Raw genomic sequence first — 22,865 nt, 5'->3', positions numbered from 1 at the left:
CATTTCTCTGCATGGGAAGCTGGAGCTGACAGACGGGAGTTCACATCAGTTAAAAGCTTTAAGGAAACCCTTACTGTCTAAAGCCCCATTGCTCTATAAGCAAACAAATGAATAGGGTTAAATACTTAGTTGGGGAGCATTTTCCAACAGCCTCCATACTACTTCATCATGTCAGAGACTGTAGTAATTTTCAAGTTGTGGTCCCTGCAGATGGCAAAAGGAAAAGAGCAGGATACACTGTGAATAACAGCTACTTGTGTGGGGGTAAGTGTGATGTTAGCAGAAAAATGAGTTTCCTTGGCATGTGTATCCTGAATTAAACCCCTTCATACTCAATAATAAAAAAACTCTTTAAAATTGCATTTGGCATTTTGACATTTATTTATTAAATGTACACCACATTATTCAACCAACAAATGGAATTCAAGGCAGCCCACAGGGCAAAAAAAATCAAAGGCAATTAAAACACAAAAGACTAATTAAAAACACAATTACAAAATATCAGTAAAACAAAACCACAACCCCAAATAAATCGAACCTTCCCTTAACAAAACCTTAGTTCAGACGTTCAATGACCTGTTAGAAGAAAAAGGTTTGTGCCCGCTTTAGTGTCTTGTTCCTTTCAACAGCCAGAAATTCCACTGATGGCTCAAATGGAGAAAAAAATGTCAGTTTGATTTTTCTCTGTGATCCATTTTTATCCTAAAAAGCATCGTTCTTTTAGTTCCAAATACACAGTTTGCAAAATTTGCACTTTCCATTACAAATATGTGTTTTGCAAATTCAAATACGAATTGAAATGTAATTTTTCCATTTGTACCAGCCAAATTTGTAATGCAGTTATTCCTAAAATGGAGACATCCATGTTGCACCTGTCTGCTGTTTCTATTTAAAATGAATGCGGTTTTTCATGGAAGGGAAAAATCCTAGAGTTGGAAGAGGCCCCAAGGGCCATCCAGTCCAATGCCCTGCCGTGCATGAAACACAAAGCATCCCTAACAGATGGCCACACAGCCTCTGCTTAAAATCCTCCAGAGAAGAAGACTCCACCAAATTCCAAAGCTTCATATTCCCCTGCTGAATAGCTCTTACCATCAGGAAGTTGTTCCTAATGATTAAGTGGAATCTCTTTTCCTGCAATTTGAATCCATTGCTCCATGTCCTAGTCTTCTCGAGAGCAGAAGAAAATAAGCTTGCCCCTTCCACCATGTGACATCCTTTCAAGTATTTAAACATGGCTATCATGTCCCCCTTCAGCTTTCTTTTCTCCAAGCTAAACATAGCTAGTCCCTAAAGCAGTGGTTCTCAGCCTGTGGGTCCCCAGATGCTTTGGCCTTCAACTCCCAGAAATCCTAACAGCTGGTAAACTGGGTGGGATTTCTGGCAGTTGTAGGCTGAAACACCTGGGGACCCACAGGTTGAGAACCACTGCTCCTAGGGCTTGGTTTCCAAACCCTTGATCATTTTGGTCACATTTCTCTGCACAAGTTCTAGTTTGTCATTCTCCTTCTTGAAGAGAAAGATGTCAGTACTAATTTAGTACTAACATGACTGAATATGCAGGGTCTCAAACCCAGACTTCTAACAGTGCTAGGCCTGGATCTATGTATCTGCTTTGATTCTTTCAATATTCATCCAAAACATTTTTTCATCCTAAATATGAAGACATTTGTGAAGGCTGATTAATGCTTATCAGAAACAATGTCAAAAGAATAAAACCCACAATTTCTATTAGCAATTGTAAACCTTTGAATCCCAAATCTCTCCTGAACCTTCTTTATGATGTTTCAGTGAGAATATACTGTTTGTCCTCAATGTCATTTTGAGTCCCAAGAACAATATTTTAATGACCTCACAACCTCTCAGGATGCCTGCCATAGATGCAGGTGAAACGTCGGAAGAGAATGCTTCTAAAAAATGGCCATATAGCCCAAAAAACCTACAACAACCTAATATTTTAATTCTATGGAATCAACTGAACTTACATTGATTCAACTGATAATTCCATCGATTCAACAGATAATTTATATAAGTTCCAAATCAATTATATTGAATCAATGGAACTTATATACATATGCTTGTTTTCCATAGTCTATTGATTCACTGGATGAACTTTAGCTTGGACTAGCAATTGGATTCACACCAGCTGTGGGAAATGTAAGGCCTTCCAGTTGTGACTGTGCTGCATGTTCCAGCAGCCTTATCCCCCCATGGTAATACTAGGGGCTACAGTTCAACGGCATTTAGAAGGCCATAAGATTCCCATTCCCGATTAACACCCGTGCATCTTGCCTCATGCATAAATGATCTTGGCTCTTTGCAAATATGAAGGTGTCTTTGACATCATCTGAAATATTTTGCATAAATCAAAATGCAGCAAATTTCATATTTGAAATATACCAGAAAGATATGAAAGCCATACAGAATTTAATAGCAAGAGACAGAATGAATCAGAGTAGGATGTTCAATCAACAACTGAATTTCCATATTAAGATTTCAGCTTGTAGCGGAACAGAACATCAGAATCAGGCAAGTAGATTCCAAGGCCGAATCGACTCTTGTCCATTCCAATTGGTTTTTGTTCCAATAATTCCATATCAAAATAAGACAACAATAGCACCAAACACAGCTTAATCTCATTAATTGCAAAGAACCTGCCAGGGCACTTGCTGACCCCGGAGCCGAAAGGCATCAGAAAGTATTTCAACTTCTTTCCCTGTTTGTAGAAAGCCGTCTTTTTCTTTTCGTTTTCTATATAACGGTCAAACTTATATTGCTGAAAGAGAACAGAATATAAAAATGAATGTAGTGTATTCATAAATGGAAAAAACAGATCTAAGAAATGGTCAGGTAAGAACTTAGTACAGAGATGGGGAGGTTATGGGATTCTAGATGGAAAATTGCAGATGGTTACTTCTGGTGGTTACTTCTGATCTAAGTTAACAAGCACTCTGGTAACTTCAGGAGGCAGAGCTTTTGTTAGGTAGCTCTCCAGTTCTAATGAAACATACCCAGAGAAAGAGACTCCACCATCTCTCTAGACAGTTGACTCCATTGCCAAAATGTTCCATCTAATGTTAAATAAAAATCTACCCTTCTGTTATTTAAAACAATTAGACTTGGTCTTATCCTCTAGGTAGCAGAGACCAAAACTATACCCTGCCCTCTGTGATAGACCTTGAGATGTTGAGAGGATGCAACCATGTCACCTTTCAGTCTTCTCTTCACCAAGCGGAACAAACCCAACCTTTCCTCATTTACCTTGTTCAGGTCTAGATTTCTTTGAAGGATCCTGTTATTCGGCATGGATCTGCTTGTGTTTCCAATCTTCTAGAGAGGCCCTTCTCTCAATCCCAGCATCCCCATGGATACTTTCAATGGTAACATGAAAAAGGGTATTTTGTGGCTCCCCCTGTGCTCTGGAATTCCCTTCCTGGAGAGATTTGACTGCATTCTCCTTATTATCTTTCTGCAAGCCTTTCTTCTCCTTAAGCAGGTCTTTGTTAATTTTGTATTTTTATTGAAATGGGCCCTGCATAATGTATAGGATTTGTATTTGTTGTTCTTTAATAGTATATGTTTTAACTGGTTTTAATTCTACGAGAGTTTGATGACTTTTAAATTTTGATAGATGCGAATTTTTCACTGTTTTCAGTGTTGTTATATAATTGTATTCCGGTCCATATATTGGTCTCACAATATGAAAAAGGCGGACTATAGATAAGTATCTTCTTCTTCTTCATTATCATTATCATCTTATCCAGTAGGGATGAGGTTAGGAAAGGTTGGTATAAAGCTTTCAAATGTACTGTATCTCTCATATGTAATCTGCATGTCTTTCTGTTTTCAGGAATGCTACTGAAAGTAAGTTAGAGCATCTTCAGAAAGTTAATGTTTTGAAATGATGAACAATACACAGACACATATCACACAACTGTTCCTGATTATGCTGGCTTGGCTAGGTCAAAATTCAAATAATTATAAGCAAAAATGACAATGATGAATTTCATAGCAGTGATGTCTATTACTTTTAAAATGTGTTTATTTTCCCCCCATGCAAACAATGCACAAGTGTCAAGAAATTGTACAAGGTGAGGAAATTTTGAGGAAGTATCTTAAGTACTTTATGGATCCAGAAAGGAAGGAGAGTCTTCTCAGTGGTAGCACCCAACCAAGGATCACACTACTCAGTGAATGATTGGCACCAAGACCCTGACTGCTTTAATGCGCCCTCAAACTCTTTTATCCACCAAGGAGTTTAAATGGGTTGTTGTAGTCTGTATTTGCCTATAATTTGTTTTTTTATTATTATTATGAGGATGTGGTTTTTACATTATTTTTTTATATGTGTATACTCCTTGGAATCCTGATATTAAAGAGGGTTTAAAAAGTTCAAAAAACATTTAAAGCTAATAGACCAGTACAGTATAGTGGTTTCAGTGTTGGACTAGGACTTTGGAGAACAAGGTTCAAATCCCCATTTGGCCATGGAATCCCACTGGCTGACCTTGTGCAACTCATAGTCTCCCAACCTTAGAGGGAGACTAAGGTAAATCTTATATAAATCTTGCCCAAAAAACCCTGTGATGGGTTGAGCTTAGGGTCATTATGAGTTGGAAACTGCCTGAAGGCACACAACAACCACATAAAACATAAGGATTGTTTCTGGTCCATAAGATACAGAATTCCCATGCCTCAGCTAGTAGTCTTCAAATCAAGCCATAAAAGGAAGCAGAAGTATGGGTTTCCATGAATTATAATTTGAAAATATTATTTTGGTATTACATGTGATTGTGAGGTTATGATAATTATGGTACGAACATTTCCAAGGTTTGCCATGAATGTGTAATTGTTTGATATTATAAAACGCCACTTGCTTCTAGCTGTAAAATTCAGTTCTTTAAACTTCTAACTGGCCAAAGCCAAGATATTTAAAAGGATTGAATGGATCAATACATTAAAACTATCTTTGGTCTCCCTCCACAGTATTCTGTCTTTTGAGACTAGGCAAGTCGCTACAGACTCAAGGTCTTCTTTGTGGTACTATTCAAATGTGAAATGTTTCATTGAGACATATTTCCATCCCTTCTTTTTTCGATATCATATGCAGTTGGTCTTATTCTCTCCAGCTTTCACTGATATTTAAAAACCTTTTAGTATTTTAGCTGTTATTTGTGTTTGCTGGTCTGCTTTTCATTTATGTGCTTTGAGGAATAGTTTATTGTGCTAGTTGACAGCACTTGGAACTCAGTTTGAGAGACAATGTATACATACTATCACTCAATGAAATATGTATTGTGGTAGCATTGGACTTAGCAGGATGCAAGTCCAGAAGTGGAAAGTGATGGTATGATAAGGATAGAACAAAAATTATAGCAAACATGAATCACTTCACTATTTAACATGACTACAGATGATAGTATAAATCCATTTGTTAGTTCCAACTAGTTAAATGAATAAACAGGAACTAAAGCGTATGTTGACTTCCTGCATTTCCATTGATTTTAGTGGCTCTTCCCTAATTAGGACTAACAACTGGTCTTATGTCAGTTACAGATACTATATGTACCTAAAACTCTACAGCCCTTCAGATATTGATGAATTCCAGTTCCCATCAGTCCTAGCTTGCCATGGGACTTCATCAGCATCTGAAGAACTGAAGGGTCCTCAACTCTGATACAGTGTGTGTGTGTGTGTATGTGTGTGTGTGTGTGTGTGTGTGTATATATATATATATATATATATATATATATATATATATATATATATATGCATGCTAAAGAAAAATATATAACCATCGAAACAGCACATTTTTAGTAAAAACCTAAAGCAGATTTGTAATATGTACCAACTCTTTGCAATATGTACCCACTAATAGTAACATATAACATCTCTCGTTAGAAATGGATGAATCAATCAATGAATCTATAAATGGTTTGTATGTGAAATCTGAATAAAATCCTATTAATAGATCTTATTTCTCAGTAGGTTTTTATATGTTGTTAAAACATGGTGATTCATGTTATATGTCATACTGTAATTGCTTTAACACATATTTTGTATCAAATTTCTCTCAATATATACATTTTTAAATGCCATTATTGAGCTGAGAACTCTATTCCAAAATTTAGAGTTGGCATATAATTGTATTCCGGTCCATATATTGGTCTGGGAAGTACAAATTACGATGAAGGCAGATTACACAAAACTGTTTTCCCAGCTCTACTGCTAATATACATAAGATAACATTTCATTCTATACCAACCTAAGAAAAATGTTAATATGTTCAGCTGACACCCTGGTCTTCTTGCCATCTCTGTTGGTGGTGGGATATGCTTCAAACTGTAGAATCCTTGGGCTGTTGACCAACTTTATCATCTTACAGGTGCCAGCAAAGGCTTTTAAAATTTTAGCTGGCAATTTTAAGCATCTAACTGTGTTCCATTGGCTGCTTTTATGCTTGTATGCTTAATATTTATGTTGTTCTGCTCTTAAAATGTGTAAACTGCCTAGAAACTTGCAGACATATGACAGGATAGAAATTTATTAAGTGAATCTGAGTGCCGGTAAACAGGAAAAAAGACTGTTTGACCTATAATTTTAAAAAAATACATATGCAATCAATCTCTTATTTCAGTGGGTTGTATTCAGTTTGTGAAGCTTGTGAAGTCTTGTATGCTTCCTCAATCTGTTATGGAGAACTAGGTGACCTCTAGAACAATTAAGTTATAGAAGTTTGACTAGAAATTGGAAATTGAGAGGAAATTGGCAAAAATTGCCTCTTTCCACTTTTATCAATGGAACATTACCCTCAATCCAACCCAGTATATCCCCTTTCGGGGATAGTATGATAGCTGGGACCCTACGCTACACTGGTTGCCCAAAGCAGGTTTGAATGAGGGGAACACATGGGCAAGACAGCACAGGGAGTGAGAGACGCAGCTGCGATAGAGTCACCAGAGAGGGGGGTAGGAAATGGAACCAATACCCCCCTTTCTGCCTCTCATACCTTGCCAGAAAGGGGGACAGAGAATGGCATCCTTGTCCCCCTGTCTGCTCCCCATTAGCTCACTAGAAAGGGGGCCAGGGAATGGCACCTGAGTTACATTAGTTCACTGCTATCCTGTCTCAGCTGCGTCCCTCACTCGTGCCGCTGTCTGGTGCACATGTTCCCTTCATTAATTCAGACCGTGTTGCACAACTAGCCTAGAGTCCCAGCTATCATACTATTGCCCCCTTTCTTTTATAAAACAGAGTGCAATTCAAAAACACCAGAAACAAAGATGAGACCAATTCTACATACTATCAGCAAAATTTTCCCTAATCCATGCATGGCACACAAAAAGCCATGACAGTGATTTTATGTATAATTTTAGTGGCCAGGGGGAGGGGGGGGGGGGAGGCAAAATTAGCCTAAACCCTCTTTCTTCCTGTAGCAAATCCTCAAGTCAGTAACAAATAGCCTTAGTAATAATCTTAGGAATGTGACTACTCAATCTGCATGCAGGTGATGAACTTCTGAAACTGTATTAAGGTTGTGCTAGACTGGATTAATTCCCAGTCTTTGATATTCATTAACTTTAGCTTCAGAAAGAGGGAAAATATAAGGAGATGACACAATTACCCTCAAAGCTTCATTGCAAAGCAACAGCTTTACAATCTTGAGTTCAGGACACCATACTAATTGACCACGAAAGGGCCAATCCCTATAAAGAGAGGTGAAAAGCATACGGCTACAGAAGACTCTGCTATTAAAGGGGCTTTAGAGAGTCAATGATGCTTTGGGGGCACTTAGCTAAATGGCCCACATTATTTGCTCTTTAAGTCACCTTCTATTATTCAGCCTTCTTTGGGCATCCAATGATCCACTTCCAAACAAAGCCCACATTTAGCCTCAAGTTTATGGTAGTCAAGGCACAATTGTCAGTTCTTCTAAAAGGAGACGCAGTCAGACTGATCACCATATTTCTCTCTTTAGAACCATGAATACTGTGGCCTGCAGGCACCTTGAAAAGATCTAAAAGTAGGAAGATTTGTTCCACAAGAAGGAACAGCCATGCCCACCCCCTCCCCGCCTTTAACAAAAGAAATCTATATATTACAAAATGCCTGGTTACAGAAACGTGCCTGGAGTAGGACATGTAATACCAGCTGAATGTTTACCTCAGGATCTTGGTAGACCTCAGGGTCCATGTGTAGAATTGGAGGATAAATAGCGATGTAATCTCCTTTTCTCAAACTGACTTCCACATTCCCTTCAAGCTTCAGAATAAAAGGTTCCTTTGCGAGGCGGATGTTCATAGAAGACGAGCACATTCGTAAACTTTCATTTATGGCACTCTCTGAATTTAAATAAAGAAGAGAGGAGGAAAATAACCCCAAAGCATTAAAATACAGAAGGCGATTGGAAGTTGTAAGTTGCTACAGCTGCCAGGAATCTACAGGTTTACTAAAGCAGACTAGCAAAGGAAATGTGGGAAGGGGGGAGAGTGTAAAAATGGGTAATAACACTTTCCCAGAGGGCTAGAAGGAGCTTTGCAATCTGGACTTTTAAATATAACTCTTACTGATAGGTCCAAATGAATTTTGTTAGACTTGAGGCAGTGCCATGGATTTTGAGTTGAAAACTATTATTTGGGCATTATGTTGAAAATAAGAGAAGTATGCTTTCAAACATTTACTCACTTTGGAGAGCTTGTTAGGAAACACCAGCCACTACAAAAAAGTGCTGCTTAGCCTCCTTTTCAGAAGCCCCACAGGACACTTCAGCCACACATTATAATCAAAGAAGCATACGATCAGAAAAGCAGTACCAGGTATTACGGAAACCTCAGAAGTTCCATCATTACACCACAAATGTGATTGTTTGCTGAACAAATTCAAAAAATGTAAGATGCTTTCACAAATCAAGGTGGTAGTAGGGAACTTGTATACTTTGTAGTATCTTGACAGAAAGACCAAGAAAGCCAGCATAAACTTGGAAGGCTCAAGAAGGCAAATGTCCTTGGTTTCCCAGTGGCCTTCACCTCTCTTGCTCCTAGCATGACAGATTTTATGGCTAATTTCCGGCAATTTATCCTGGCAGTTTGAGGAGGAATTCCTTTGGGAATAATATGCATAATTTGCATAAATCATTCTGATGGCATGCATACCAGCATGTAGCTCCTGTCTGGGCCTGCATCTCTCACTTTGTAATCAAAACTGACTATTTTTCCACCAGCGTGGCTGGGCGCTGTAATAGGCGGTATGATTCCTTCAAGTCATCAGTGTGAAAATTAGCCTATTTTGGGGGTGGGGAGGAAACTCCTTCATCCCCAAACAGAACTCTCTTTCCATAAAAGATCAACTAGATGGTTGATACTGTGTTTCTTGGAATGTATCCCAGAAACCCCAAGACAGACTGGGTGACCCCCTCCCCAGCCCCAAGGCTAGTTTACTCGAGAGCATGGAAACCCCAGCATGGAAACATCTGAAAAATATAATAAAAAATGTTCTTTCACTAAAAATTAAATCTGTTGCAGAGTGCACAGCAAATAAAGTGGCCTTGGATGCTTTCTCGCCAGAGTTGTTTTCTTTTTCCTTAAGCGTGCATTTGTCTAAAGAAATGAGGCTGCGGTCAGCTCTGTGTGGCCAGCGCCGTGATTCAATGTGACGTACAGTGAGGCTGTGCATATTCTTTTGGACTGCCTTCGTTACTATAATCAGGGAGAGTCAAATCGGCTTGTTGGTGACGAAGCCAGCAAAGAACCCCGGTTCCAGAACATGGCCTCTACTGCAGATAGCCACAAGGCACCTGACACGATAGATTTCAACTGGCAGTGTCGTGGCTATGAAAAAACTTTACGTGGTTACAAAAGCAGGTCCAGAGAGTCTACTCGTAGGCTGTCTCCAGCCTTGGCAAAATGAAGCTGATGACACCCATTTTAGTCTGTTGTGTGGAAATGGTAGCTGACATATGTAACGCCAATGTACACCGGAGGAGCCAAACGTCTGTGTGTGTTGAGAAAGGGGGAGCGTGGGTGCAGAAAAAAAAACCAGAACAACAACAACAGCGAGCAAAATAATCAGAGATGTAGGGTTGCTGAGATAGCAGGTTTGCATGGAGCAGCACAAGCTTGACAGTCACATCAGATTGGCTGATGGTTTCCCTGGGAAGCATAGCAGTCTGTTGCCCACTCTGGTATTGCAAATGACAATCGGGCAAGCATATCTTATGCAGGAGTTAATCACAATAATGGAGCTCCAAAGTGTGGCTTAGTGGTCAGATCATAAATGACAAATCTGTTTTACCTTCCAGTACCAGTTATGTGGGGGAAGGCGAGCTTGGCTCTCGCTCTGAGCGATCAGGCTGATAATCCTTAGATGACAAAAGTAATGAGTCACATTATGATCAACAAAGGAGGAGGGAGTTTGTGCGGGTCCGTGCGGCAGTCTACCATTAAAATAAACAAACAAAAAAGGGATGTTTTCTCTCCCCCGCCATCCATACCCTGCAATACCCCAATCGTCCCTGTCTGGATGCTGGAATTCTAAGCGGATGAGAATGACAACTGGATGATAAAGCTGCAGCCCGCACTTGCTGTTGTCATACTTCAGTAGGCAGAAGGCAGTGCTCCTGTCAGACCAGCTGGGAAGCTTGGGAGGCCTTCCATTCTGCACCATGAGGTACAGTAAATTATCCAGCACGGTAGAGCAACATCTGTTTCTGTGCTAGTGCCGAACAAACAAGGCAATTTAAAGCATACCAAGGGATAACCAAGCAGCAAATGAACATGACCCTCATCTTCCCCCACCCCACTTCTTGCACACAGGAGAGGTTGAAACTTCACCACCAGAAACAGAGGTTGTCAGAAAAGTTGACATAATTTCTATGTAGAGATGGGGGAAAAGAGGGGAGGGGAACCACCGACTTCCCATAGTACTGTTATTTTTAGAATCCCCTTGCTCCTCTTCTCTTTTACACAGCCAGCATTCGATTCACCCAAGATCTTTTTTTAAAAGTCGACGCCGTTTCAATATACTTATAAATATTCAGTCTTTAAACCTAATTTGCTATACTTAGTTCACATGCCTTCAAGCATTTGTCTTCCAATTTCCACTGAATAAATGCGTACTAATGAGAAATAGAGCAAGCTGCTGAGGCAAAGCTGGGCGACTTGAGTCTGGCCTGCCACCAGCTTGTGATAGGCAGGCAAATTGAGTTAAAATGAAAAGTCTTGTCAGCTGAAATACAACACGGTAGCCAAACAGCAAGCTGTCAATCATCCAGCCAAAACAAGGGACTGCAGGTAATAAAAGGTCATTGTGAATCATTAGTGCATTTGGCTTCCATAAGCAAGTTAATTTTAATTAAACATGATCTTCATCTGTAACTCTTTAATAAAAAAACTTACTGTGCACAATGGATTGTTAATTTTATAATAAGTGTTTATCAGGTAATAGGACCCTATAAGTATGTATGGAAGAAAAATAGTTGATGGGCATGCAAATATTTTGGGTAAGGTTTTGTCCCACTGGGTGTGGTTCTACTGCATAAATAACATCTATGGTAGATTCACCTATACCTTTGCTAGGAATTAAAGGATCTCAAAGATACCATAAGGGTGCATCTACACTGTAAAATTAGTGCAGTTTGACATCACTTTAACTGCCATGGCTCAATGCTATGGACTCCTGGGAGTTGCAGTTTGGTGAGGCAACCAATCCTCTTTGGCAGAGAAGGCTCAAAATATTGTAAAACTCCAACTCTCAGTTTTCCATAGCACTGAGACATGGTAGTTAAAGGGGTGTCGAACCACCTTAATTTTACAGTGTAGATGCACATGTAAAAGGTTCATGTCCACTGCAGCATGGATTCATTTTTTTCTTCCACATCTTGATAGATTGCAATGATGTGTTTTATGTAAATGGTTAGCATTCAGTAATATCCTGGGGCAAACATAATTCACAATAGGAATGTATGCACCAATTTAAATGTATGCAAATAAAACATGACCAAAGCTAAATGAATGATAATGTATCTCTGTTTTACTCATTGGGTTTTGTGTACAAATAAAAACTAACAGACAATTGCTGTCAGTATCTGAAGCAAGGTTTCATATCAACCTATACTATTCAAGTGCCATGAATGCAGAAGTAATATTTCTCCTACATTTCCCACAAATCACAAGATAACAGCCAGAAGTTGTCATAATTTTTATGGCAATTCCTTGAAAAAAGAGGAATATGAGGAATGGGGTTTAGTTATGATATTGTATTGTCAAAGGCTTTAATGGCTGGAATGACTGGGTTGCTGTAAGGTTTTTGGGCTGTGTGGCCATGCTCCAGAAGCAAAAAACAATCAGGGACAGCTAATCACCTCTCAACAAAGGATTTCCCCAGGCTCTAAGAAGCCACACCTTGAAAACTGCTAGGCCATTAAATGCTAATCAAGATGGCCAATTTAAGCATTCACACCTGCTTCCATCAGACAAGAGTTCTTTCTCCCACCCTGGACATTCCACAGATATATAAATCCCATTTTTCTAGTTTCCAACAGACCTCACAACCTCTGAGGATGCCTGCCATAGATGCAGGCGAAACATCAGGTGACAATGCTTCTGGAATATGGCCATACAGCCCGAAAAACTTACAGCAACCCAGTTATGATATTGGTTCTCCCAAATTCAGGTTAAAAAAAATCAAGTTCCTTAAAAACTGTACTCTTTCATGAGTTCTTTAAAAAAAATCCACAAATTGAATCACAATCTTGATTATCTGCATTGGCTAATTTCAATAGACATTCTACTTTGAACAGAATATTCATTTACCCAACATAATAAAGCTGAGGAATACCTCAGGAAAAAAAAGAATAATCAACAAACTGGACTGAATAAACAAAGTTTGAAAACTTTTTAAGGGCTAAGCATTCGACATCCAGGTTCAAGATTTTTTAAATCTCAAATTCTTTCTGTTAACTTTTTTTTTTAAAAAAATCAGTTTTGGAAAGTTTTAAACATAAAAAAGAGAGAACTGAACAGAATTCCCAGATATCCCTAGGCATTTAGGAAAGGGTTAATTGGAAAGGGAGCAGTCTAGCTTCACCCATCTGCTGTTGCCTTTTTCATGTGGAGACTGATATTCTGAAAAGAAGTGACAGTGCTATACATGGGAAATCTTGACAAAAATCCTGAAAAATCCCCCCAAAACAAGGATTTCTGATTGACTAGGGCAGCTGCATCTTGTAGTTTGCTCCAAGGAATCCCAAAATGTAAAAAATTAGCACATTTCATCCTTTGTTATTACAAACTTCACCAGTTTAACAGGTTTCATTATGTACATGCAAGAAAAAAAACATATAGAATTTGGGCAGTTTGACCAGCATTTTCACTAAGGCTTTGCCTGATTATTATAGTTCCAGTTTGAATTCATGCATGTTCAGACATTTCTATAGTGCACATTAAGGTTGACAGGACTCCCCCCCCCCCCCGAGTTTGCATTTACACTGTAGAATTAATGCAGATTGGCAGCATTTTAACTATCATGGAGTTGTAGTTTTACAAGGCCTTTAAGAATCCTGTGTGAAGGAGTGCTGGTCACTCACAGAACTACAAATTCCATGATTTCATGTCATTCAGCCCATAATTTTAATGATGCCTGCTTAACCATGTTCAATCTGTTTGGTCATAGACATGGATACTGCAGGGCATGATGGAGATGAAGAAATTGTTAACACAATTAATTTATAATTTAACAACAAAGGCTACAAATGTTATGTGAATGTACACATAAAACAGGCAAATGGACACTTTCCTTGATATAAGGAGAATTTGAAAGAAAGTGAATTTAGCGCTGAATGTTTGAATAAATATTTACTAGTGTAGATTTGTGGAAAAGAAGCATGGATTTAGACAGCAATGCATACTTACTCACATGTAACTACGTATATTATCTATGTCAGATAATAAGTGTATTTTAGTTGAATAAGATCATTTGTCCGAATTTAGTTCATTCCCTTTCAGTCCTCTGACATTTTCCCATCCTGAAGTAAAAAGGAAGGGAAATCCAATTGAAAAAGCAGCTCCTTTTTAGTCCAGTGTGGGAAATCTGTTGACCTCAAGATTTTGCTAGGTTCAGGTACTGCGAACAAGACAGGAGAGCAATGGGAGGAGAGCAATGATCAATCTTGATAAAAGAGTGAAGAGTAGACATCAAACTGGTAACGAAGATCTGCTTAGTCAAAGCAATGGTATTCTCCATAGTAACCTATGGATGTGAGAGCTGGATCATAGGGAAGGCTGAACGAAGCAAGATAGATGCTATTGAACTGTGGTGCTGGAGGAAAATTCTGAGAGTGCCTTGGGCCGTGAGAAGATCCAACCAGGAAATAAAGCCCAACTGCTCACTGGAAGGAAGGATATTAGAGGCAAAGATGAAGAAGTTTGACCCCATCTTGAGAAGAAAAGAAAGCTTAGAGAAGACAATGATGCTGGGGAAAATTGAAGGAAAAAGGAAGATGGGCGACCAAGGGCAAGATGGATTGATGGTATCCTTGAAGTGACTGGGTTGACTCTGAAGGAGCTGGGGGTGGTGACAGCTTACAGGGAGTTCTAGCGTGGACTGGTCCATGAGGTCACGAAGAGTCAGAAGCAACTGAATGAATAAACAACAACACCAAAACAAGACAGTCCATGTGATGTCATGGTTTGGGGATTGGACTAAGACTAGGGCCTCTTCCACAAATCTGTATAAAATGAACTGACTTTGAACTGGGTTATATGGCAGTGCAAACTCAGATAACCCAGTTCAAAGAAGATATTCTGGAATATCTGCCTTGATATTCTGGGTTATGTAGCTGTGTAAAAGGACCCTGGGACACCCAGATTCAAATCCTTGTTCAGTCATGAAAATCCACTGGGTGACTTTTGACAAAGCATACTCAGGGCCCTTCCACACAGCCCTATATTTCAAAATATCAGGGCAGAAAATACCACATTATTTGAGTGTGGACCTTGAGCACTCTAACTGTAGGTCAGCTGTGACCAGCAGTGCTACAGAATTTGAAGAGGCATGAATGGAGGGCCAAGAAAAAGGTTCATCAAGCCAACCCTGACCGGGACCGCCTTCCACCTGGAAACCAATGTCCTCACTGTGGGAGAACATGTGGATCAAGATTTTTTTTAAACGCAGATGCTTCTGGGATAAAACCCTGTCTGGAAAGGCTCTGAGTCCACACTCAGATAATGTGGGATTTTCTGCCTTAATATTCTGGGATATAGGACTGTGTGGAAGGGCTCTAATTTATCAAAAATGCCAACAACCTTGTTCCCTGTAAGGAAATTCTGTGACTGCAACACCAGGAGCAAAATCCAATAAATATATGTACCAATCACAAGATTTAGTTTTAATCCCAATTTCATCCTTTGTAAGTTGTTCTGTTTCTATTGAGAGGGATCTGGAACCACTCCATTTCATTTTGAGCCATCAACCCAGAGAAGATTTACAAGCCCAAAGGTTTGTACTTACCACTGATTAAGATGAGAGCTCCAAATATAGTTATAATATTTTTCTCTCTCTTTATCCTCATTGGAAAATATTAGCAAGCTTAATAGCCCCTTAGGGGAACATTAAGCCTGCCAAATTACAGAGAAATAGGTGAAGGATTTTTTAAAAATGTTAAACACCTTTAAAGTTTTTAAAAACATTTTTAAGGGAACTGCCAATAACTTTTAACTTCTTGGCAGAACTAGATGCTCCTACTAGGGAATTAATTAGCTCATTACACTACAAATGAACCTACACACAAGAATAAAAAAATGAAGCTGGAACAAAGGTGTATAAAATAAACAGCTGCAGACTAAGTTAAATCAACTATGGGGAAGATGTATTCAAAAAGCACATGTTGGAGCAACGCGGGAGGTGAGGCTTGGAAGCTAGCAGTGGATGGACCAAAATGGGCTGGATTTCTAATTTTGGGAAGTCAAGGACTCTAAGGCCCCATCTACACTATCATATAAAATCCAGATTATCTGCTTTGAACTGGATTATATGGCAGTGTAAACTAATATAATCCAGTTCAAATAAGATAGTCTGGATTTTATATGGCAATGTAGATGGGGCCTAAGGTTTCCGGAAGAATGGGAGCAGATAAAGAGACAAACACCACAAGGGTGTTAACCCTTTCCTATGCTATCCAAAGTGTGTGTGTGTATGCCCATCTCCCAAAGCAGTTACTGTACTACTAAATCAAGAATGGGAAATGGAACATTGGTGAACAGGAAAAGAGATTTAAAGATGGGCTTAAAGCCAACCTTAAAAACTCAGTGCATTGACATCGAGAACTGGGAAGCCCTGGCCCTTGAGCGCTCCAGCTGGAGGTCAGCTGTGACCAACAGTGCTGCAGAATTTGAAGAGGCATGACTAGAGGGCCAAGAAGAAGCTGCATTAAGCTAACCCTGACCGGGACCGCCTTCCACCTGGGTGAACATGTGGATCAAGAACAGGGCTCCACAGCTACCTACAAACCCACCACCAAGGCATTAGACTTGGAGGACCATCATCTTCGGGCTACGAGGAATCTCCTAAGTAAGGAGTAAGTTTGTTTGTGTATGTGTGTGTGTGTGTGTGTGTGTGTGGAGTTACATTTAACAAATAAACCTGTTCCAACTTACATACAAATTCAACTTAAGAAGAAACCTACAGAACCTATCTTGTTCATAACTTGGGGATTGCCTGTATAATTCTTTTCACACAACTTATTTTTATTTGTATAGACATAGACACACAGTACTATTTTTACAATTCACACCATCTCATGTACACTGCAAAATGGTATAGTTTTATAGGGGTTCTGTATCACATATGATTCTAAGATGAAGGATTTAAAAACTTAAAGTTAAAACTTGGCTCTGGGGACAAGCCTTCAGAGATTAACTACAGTGAAATAATATCTACAGGGCCTGCCACTGGTTGCCCAGAGCTAGCTTCCTCACCTCGCACTGGCAGCCTTTGCAGGGCTGCCCTGGGCATCCGGAGGGCTCTGTGGCCTCTGCAGGGCTGCCAGGGCGAGGTGGGGCAGCTGGCCCTGGCTACCATGGAGCCCTGCGGAGACCCAGGGCAGCCCTGCAAAGGCTGCTGGGGTGAGGTGGGGAAGCTGGCCCTGGCCAATCCAGGGGTGGGGCGGGGTCTGTCGCCAGCTGGCCAGCCGGCCAAGCAGCAGGAAACTTCCCACCGTGCAGGGGACTTCTGGGAAAAAAAGCATCCTGCAAGCAGCGGTTCGCTTTCTGCAGACTTGCTGTTTAGTGGATAGGGTTGAAAATTAATATTTTAAATATATTTTTATACATTTTGTGATTTTAAAACCACAAAATGTATAAAAATATATTTAAAATATTAATTCTCAACCCTAACCACAAAACAGCGAGTCTGTGGAAAGCGAACAGCGAAACAGCGAGGGAACACTGTATGTGCAATGACTTTTTGGAACGGTCCCGGATTACGATTGTGGGATTGAGTAATTTTTAAAATAGTGATTGTAATGTTGTATATGTTTTTAATGTGCATTTAATTTTAATTTTAAATGTTTAAGTGTATTTTAACTGTATGCTGTTCAAAGGCATTGAATAGTTGCCATCTGCAAAGCTGCCTTGAGTCCCCTTCGGGGTAGAGAAAGGCGGGATACAAATAGAGTAAAATAAATAAATAAACTTAGAAACGAAGTTGTTTTTGTGTACTATTTACCACACCCCCCTTTTTCCTTCTTTTTTTTAAAAAAAATAAACAATTGTTTTGGTTCAGAAATATTTGCCTCTCTTTAAGCTTTGCAAATAAACTGTCAACCACAGGTAAATTAGAAGATGCTCTTTATTTAAAAGAGAGATTATATTTTGAAGGCACATTCTTTGTTCCAAATAGCTTCCTTTCAATTTGGGCAAAGGTCTGTCTTTGCAATAGAGCCCTGATGCTTGTGAAATGCATTGCCACTTCAGCAGATGTTCAGAACCCAACTTAATATGCATCAACTTTTTGTAAATAACGGCAAGGCTTTGATTCAGTCTTTTCCATACCTTGCCTAGTTAATTACCTGGGCCTTTTATGTTTACATGCAGCAAGTGTATCTCCAGCTATAAACTACATAATTTATAATTGATGTAAATGGTTGTTATTATGTCAATTAAGCAGCTGTGTTCTCCACCTTCTCACTAAACAGAATGAGTGATAAACTGAGTTTACAGGGAGATACCTACTTTTCATCAGGAGGGATAAAATAAATTACCTAGGTAGACCAGGTTGTCCAATTGTTCTCTGTTGATGTGGATGTTGAATCCTGGCCCCCTCTCTTGACCTGTTGACTGCAGCAAATGGTCAATTTCGTCACGCACCACTGAAAGAGCTTCTGGGTGCCGCAGAAGATAATACATGGTCCAGAATGTAGCTGGAATCGTGTTTCCCACAGAGGCCCACATGAAGGCGAAATGATGTGCTGGGAGAAAATAAGTGAAAAGGAAGATTAATAGCGTTTATTACACTGATTAGATTTGCAGTGTGCTAATTAAAAGATGTTAGGACACAGACCCAGGCAAGGATCAGTGAATGCTAATGAGGACCAATAGGCTTCTGAAGTCTAATTTTCTGCTTAATGAGAATAGTTTGAAATGTAATTTCAGGGTGGGGGTGGGGGCGAAATAAAGAGAGGAAATGCAGCTCTGTTATAAGCTCTCTCATTATCGCCATTAAGTATCTTGTTTTACCACCTCTGCCAAAAAAAGAGTGAAAGAGAGAAAGAGAGAATCAATTATCATACAGGGTTGTTTCAGAATTAAACATTTTATCATTAGCCAATTAGAAAAAAACATTAAAAATGTTCAAGGTCGCAATTTTGTCATTTTATTTCAAAGGTCTCTAGTAAATTATCGTATTCCAGACAAGCAATCACTCAAAAGTTTGCCACCTGCTTTGTCGTAGTCTCCAAGTGCTTCATACATCTCGAACACATTCTTTCTGTCTTGGATCACCTCTGAACATCCCAACCACTTTGCCATATTTGTAGGTTTAAAGAAATTGACAAGTTCTTTCCGGATTCCCTTGGTTTCTCCCAACAATTCAGCTGGTATGTTTGCAGCCAAATAGGCAAATTTGGCATCAAACTTGAGAAACCTGTCTCCGATGGCATCAGTTACACTGTAGCCATCTGCATCAGGATCTCTTCCATACAGCGTTCTAAAACTGGCTTCAAATAGGATGGAGAAGCAGAACTTATTCACTGTCTCTTTTTTCCAATCTGCTGTTTGTGAGAACTTTGCCTTAAATAGACTTTGGAGATTTGTCATCATGCTGTCAGAGAGTGCATCCAATGGTTTCCCTGTAAGGTATTGATAACTCCTGTGCACATTTTCACTTAGGCCTGAATAAATGTCTTTTAAAACAGGTGGATGGTCAAATGCTCGGGATGAGATCTCATCTGCTATTTCCGTGAATTCCAAGTTTTTTCCATTCTTGATTACAGAAGGAAACTGCAGGGGGTCTAATATAAATGTAATATACTTGCCTGAAAAAGAAAAAGAAATGGTTAAACTCAATATACTAATTTAACCCAGTAAGTTTTTTTATGTGCATCTGCTCAGTTGTGAATCTGAGCATCAGTTATGATTCTGAGTTTTTGAGAATTCTCCCCCCCCCCCCAAAAAATGCCAAGATATGACTAATATCCAATGCTATAAAATTAGAATAAAGAAAAGTTCAGTGAAAGTTTGAGATGTGAAAACATACATGGAGCATGGCGAATGAAATCACTTTATGGCATGTAAATACTTGTTCTTTGAATAAAATCTACCTATCTAGCTGTTTAGAGGGAAAATGAAGGAATAGAGAGAGAACTTCCTCACACAAATAAATTGTTGTGCTTACTTATTTACCTGTGCATTAACTTTCATCAAGAACCTAGAGTCACAGACGATCGTTGCATAGACATGTATTATTAATAATAGTGCCAGTATTAAAAAAAAACCCCTCTAAAATCAGGACTGTAAATAAAGAACAACACCCTGAAGACAGGAGAATTTGAGGCAAGAAACAATCAGGGCCAGCTAACACAAAGTATTCTCCCAGGTAGGAAGTAGCTGAAAGGCCATCAAATGCTAATCAAGGTGATAAACTACAACATTCACACTTGCCTCCAACAGATAAGAGTTCTTTCTCCCACCATGGACCTTTCACAGATATATAAATCTCTCTTACCTAGTTTCCGACAGACTCACAACTTCTGAGGATGTCTGTCATAGATGTGGGTGAAATGTCAGGAGAGAATGCTTCTGGCACATGGCCAGAGAGCTCAGAAAACTCACTTCATTTGTTATTATGTGCCATGAAGTTGGCCTTGACTTATGGCTATTTAGGAATGAAAGACATTAATGAGATTTTACTATTAATAACACTGTGGCATTAACAACCCCGGTGAAGCCTTGGAAACTCAAGATTGTAATTTCCTTTACAGAGTCAATCCATCTGCAGTGTGGTCTTTCTTTACTGCCTTCAGCTTTTTTCAGCACTATCAGCTTTCCCCCTGAGCTTTCCCAACAAGTCATGTCTTCTCATAATAAATCCAAAATGCAAAACCCCAAGTTTAGTAATTTTGGCATTGAAAAAGACTTCAGTCTTGATTTGCACTAGAAGTCATTGTAGTTCATTTACACATCATCAGATTGCTATGAACTGACCTATAGTGTTCCTCTCTACTGACTTTTAACCTAATTTCCAATTCTTTTTCAACAAGCATTTTTGCTCTTGTAAAAAAGTCATAGGTAATTGTTCTAGTTTCCTTCTTTATACAATGTCTTAAGCTATTCAACAATATAATCACCATGATGAATTCTCAAACATCTTATGTGGTTTCTTGACTAACACCCCAATTCTACACCAGCTCAAGCCAACTGTCTGCAATGGGGTTTCTCTCCTAGTTCATTAGCGAACATGGGGCATATTCCCAAGTAAACATGCAAAACAATTTTAGTATCTTTACTTGATAATATGTCCCTTGTGTCCAATGCAGTTTACATGGGTGTAAATGTGCACAAAAGGGAATCCTACACCATTACTATAACACATTAGGCTCAATATCCCGGGAAGTATATGATCACTGTTGTAAATGGGTATTATTGATTCTATTCTGGCTCACATTTGGAACAAATCTACACACTGAGAGGTGAAAGAGAACACAATTTGCATGTTTATTCTGCCATCTCCAATCAAAAAGCTAAAATCATACTCTTAGACACAATAGTTTTCCACATTCAAGAGATGAAGAACAAGGTAAAATCTCTGAAACATCAATAAAATTCAACCATATACTGTATATACTCAAGTATAAACCGATCCAAATATAAGCTGAGGCACCGAATTTTACCACAGAAAACTGGGAAAAGATTGACTCGAGTATAAGCCAGGGGTGGGAAATGCAGCAGCAACTGATAAATTTCAAAATAAAAATAGATACCAATAAAATTACATTAGTTGAGGCATCAGTAGGTTAGACGTTTTTAAATATTTATATAAAGCTGTAATTTAAGATAAGCCTGCCCAACTCTGATTAACCAATTATTCTAATTTTCTACAATGTACATGTGTTTACGTATCCTTCCAATAATAATAAATGTAACAACAACAACAACAACAACAACAACAACAACAACAGAGTAAAATAATAAATAACATTGACTCGAGTATAAGCCAAGGGAGACTTTTCAGCCTAAACAAAGGGCTGAAAAACTAGGCTTATACTCGAGTATATATAAAGTAAGTTCTTGACTACATTGTATTTTCAAAAGAGGAAATCTTAAAAATACTATTTTGAGCACTTTTGTAAAATATATGGATGAGACATTTACTTCACCCTCTAATGCAGGGGTCCTCAAACTAAGGCCCGGGGGCCAGATACGGCCCTCCAAGATCATTTACCCAGCCCTCGCTCAGGGTCAACCTAAGTCTGAAATGACTTGAAAGCACACAACAACAACAACAATCCTATCTCATCAGCCCAAAGCAGGCCCACACTTCCCACTGAAATACTAATAAGTTTATATTTGTTAAAATTGTTCTTCATTGTAATTATTGTATTGTTTTTAAGTGTTTTTGTACTACAAATAAGGTATGTACAGTGTGCATAGGAATTCATGTTTGTTTGTTTTTTCAAATTATAATCTGGCCCTCCAACAGTTTGAGGGACTGTGATTTGGCCCTCCATTTAAAAAGTTTGAGGACCCCTGCTCTAATGTAATCCACACTATTTGATGATTGGTAGGGTCTTCCATTGTGTCTCATTGTTCTGATATTTTTTCATTGGTCTAATGGAAAATTGTTACCTAAGTAGTTTGTATGGTTTAAAAGTTTGAAAGAACATCTGAATGTATTGTAGCATGCAAAAGCATGCACACTTGCTAAGATATAGTTGAAATAAGTAATATCTTAAATGAACTTAACAAGCTTTAAGTTGTATGTGTTGCTCTGGATCCCTTGCTAATTCCCATTATAACATCAGTCAATAATAAAATCTGAGAGGCAGGGTGCGAGAGGCAAACTATCTCTTTTCCAGACTACTGAAAATAGTGAGATTTATATTGATAAGATTGGCAACCACTATTTCCATTTAAAAAGAGTAATTCTTGCACAGATTTTCTTCCCTCATTTTCCCAAGAGCACTCCATAAGAATATCGCTATCAATAATAATCTGTGGAGAAGGACAAAAGGGACAGTTGTCAGAGCTTTTCCCAAGCGCTTCTGGCTCCTAAGTGATGAGCACTGAGGAATCTACTACCCCTGTCAAAACGTTAGGGCAAGAGTGGCATCCTTACTCAGTCAGGTGTAACATTTTTTTTTACTGCCTGATTCAGGA

The 22,865-nt window shown here is 38.9% G+C and overlaps 1 protein-coding gene across 1 annotated transcript in view; it reads right to left on the bottom strand.

The window, feature by feature from the left end:
• Positions 1 to 362: 362 nt before the first annotated feature.
• The window catches only part of CYP7B1 (cytochrome P450 family 7 subfamily B member 1), a 123,270-nt gene continuing 100,767 nt past the window's right edge, over positions 363 to 22,865 (bottom strand). The window contains exons 3-6 of the mRNA XM_060775392.2: positions 18,929 to 19,525; positions 18,254 to 18,460; positions 8,164 to 8,342; positions 363 to 2,776 (exon numbers count right to left, since the gene is read on the bottom strand). Coding sequence (XP_060631375.2) covers positions 2,489 to 2,776; positions 8,164 to 8,342; positions 18,254 to 18,460; positions 18,929 to 19,525 — 1,271 coding nt within the window. The 3' untranslated portion in view covers positions 363 to 2,488. The remainder of the gene's footprint in view (positions 2,777 to 8,163; positions 8,343 to 18,253; positions 18,461 to 18,928; positions 19,526 to 22,865) is intronic.

Source organism: Anolis sagrei, chromosome 4 (genome assembly GCF_037176765.1).
Source record: "Anolis sagrei isolate rAnoSag1 chromosome 4, rAnoSag1.mat, whole genome shotgun sequence".
Classification (NCBI taxonomy): Eukaryota; Metazoa; Chordata; class Lepidosauria; order Squamata; family Dactyloidae; genus Anolis; species Anolis sagrei.
The sequence above is the reverse complement of the archived record's forward strand: the minus strand, read 5'-3'. Positions and strand labels throughout refer to the sequence as shown.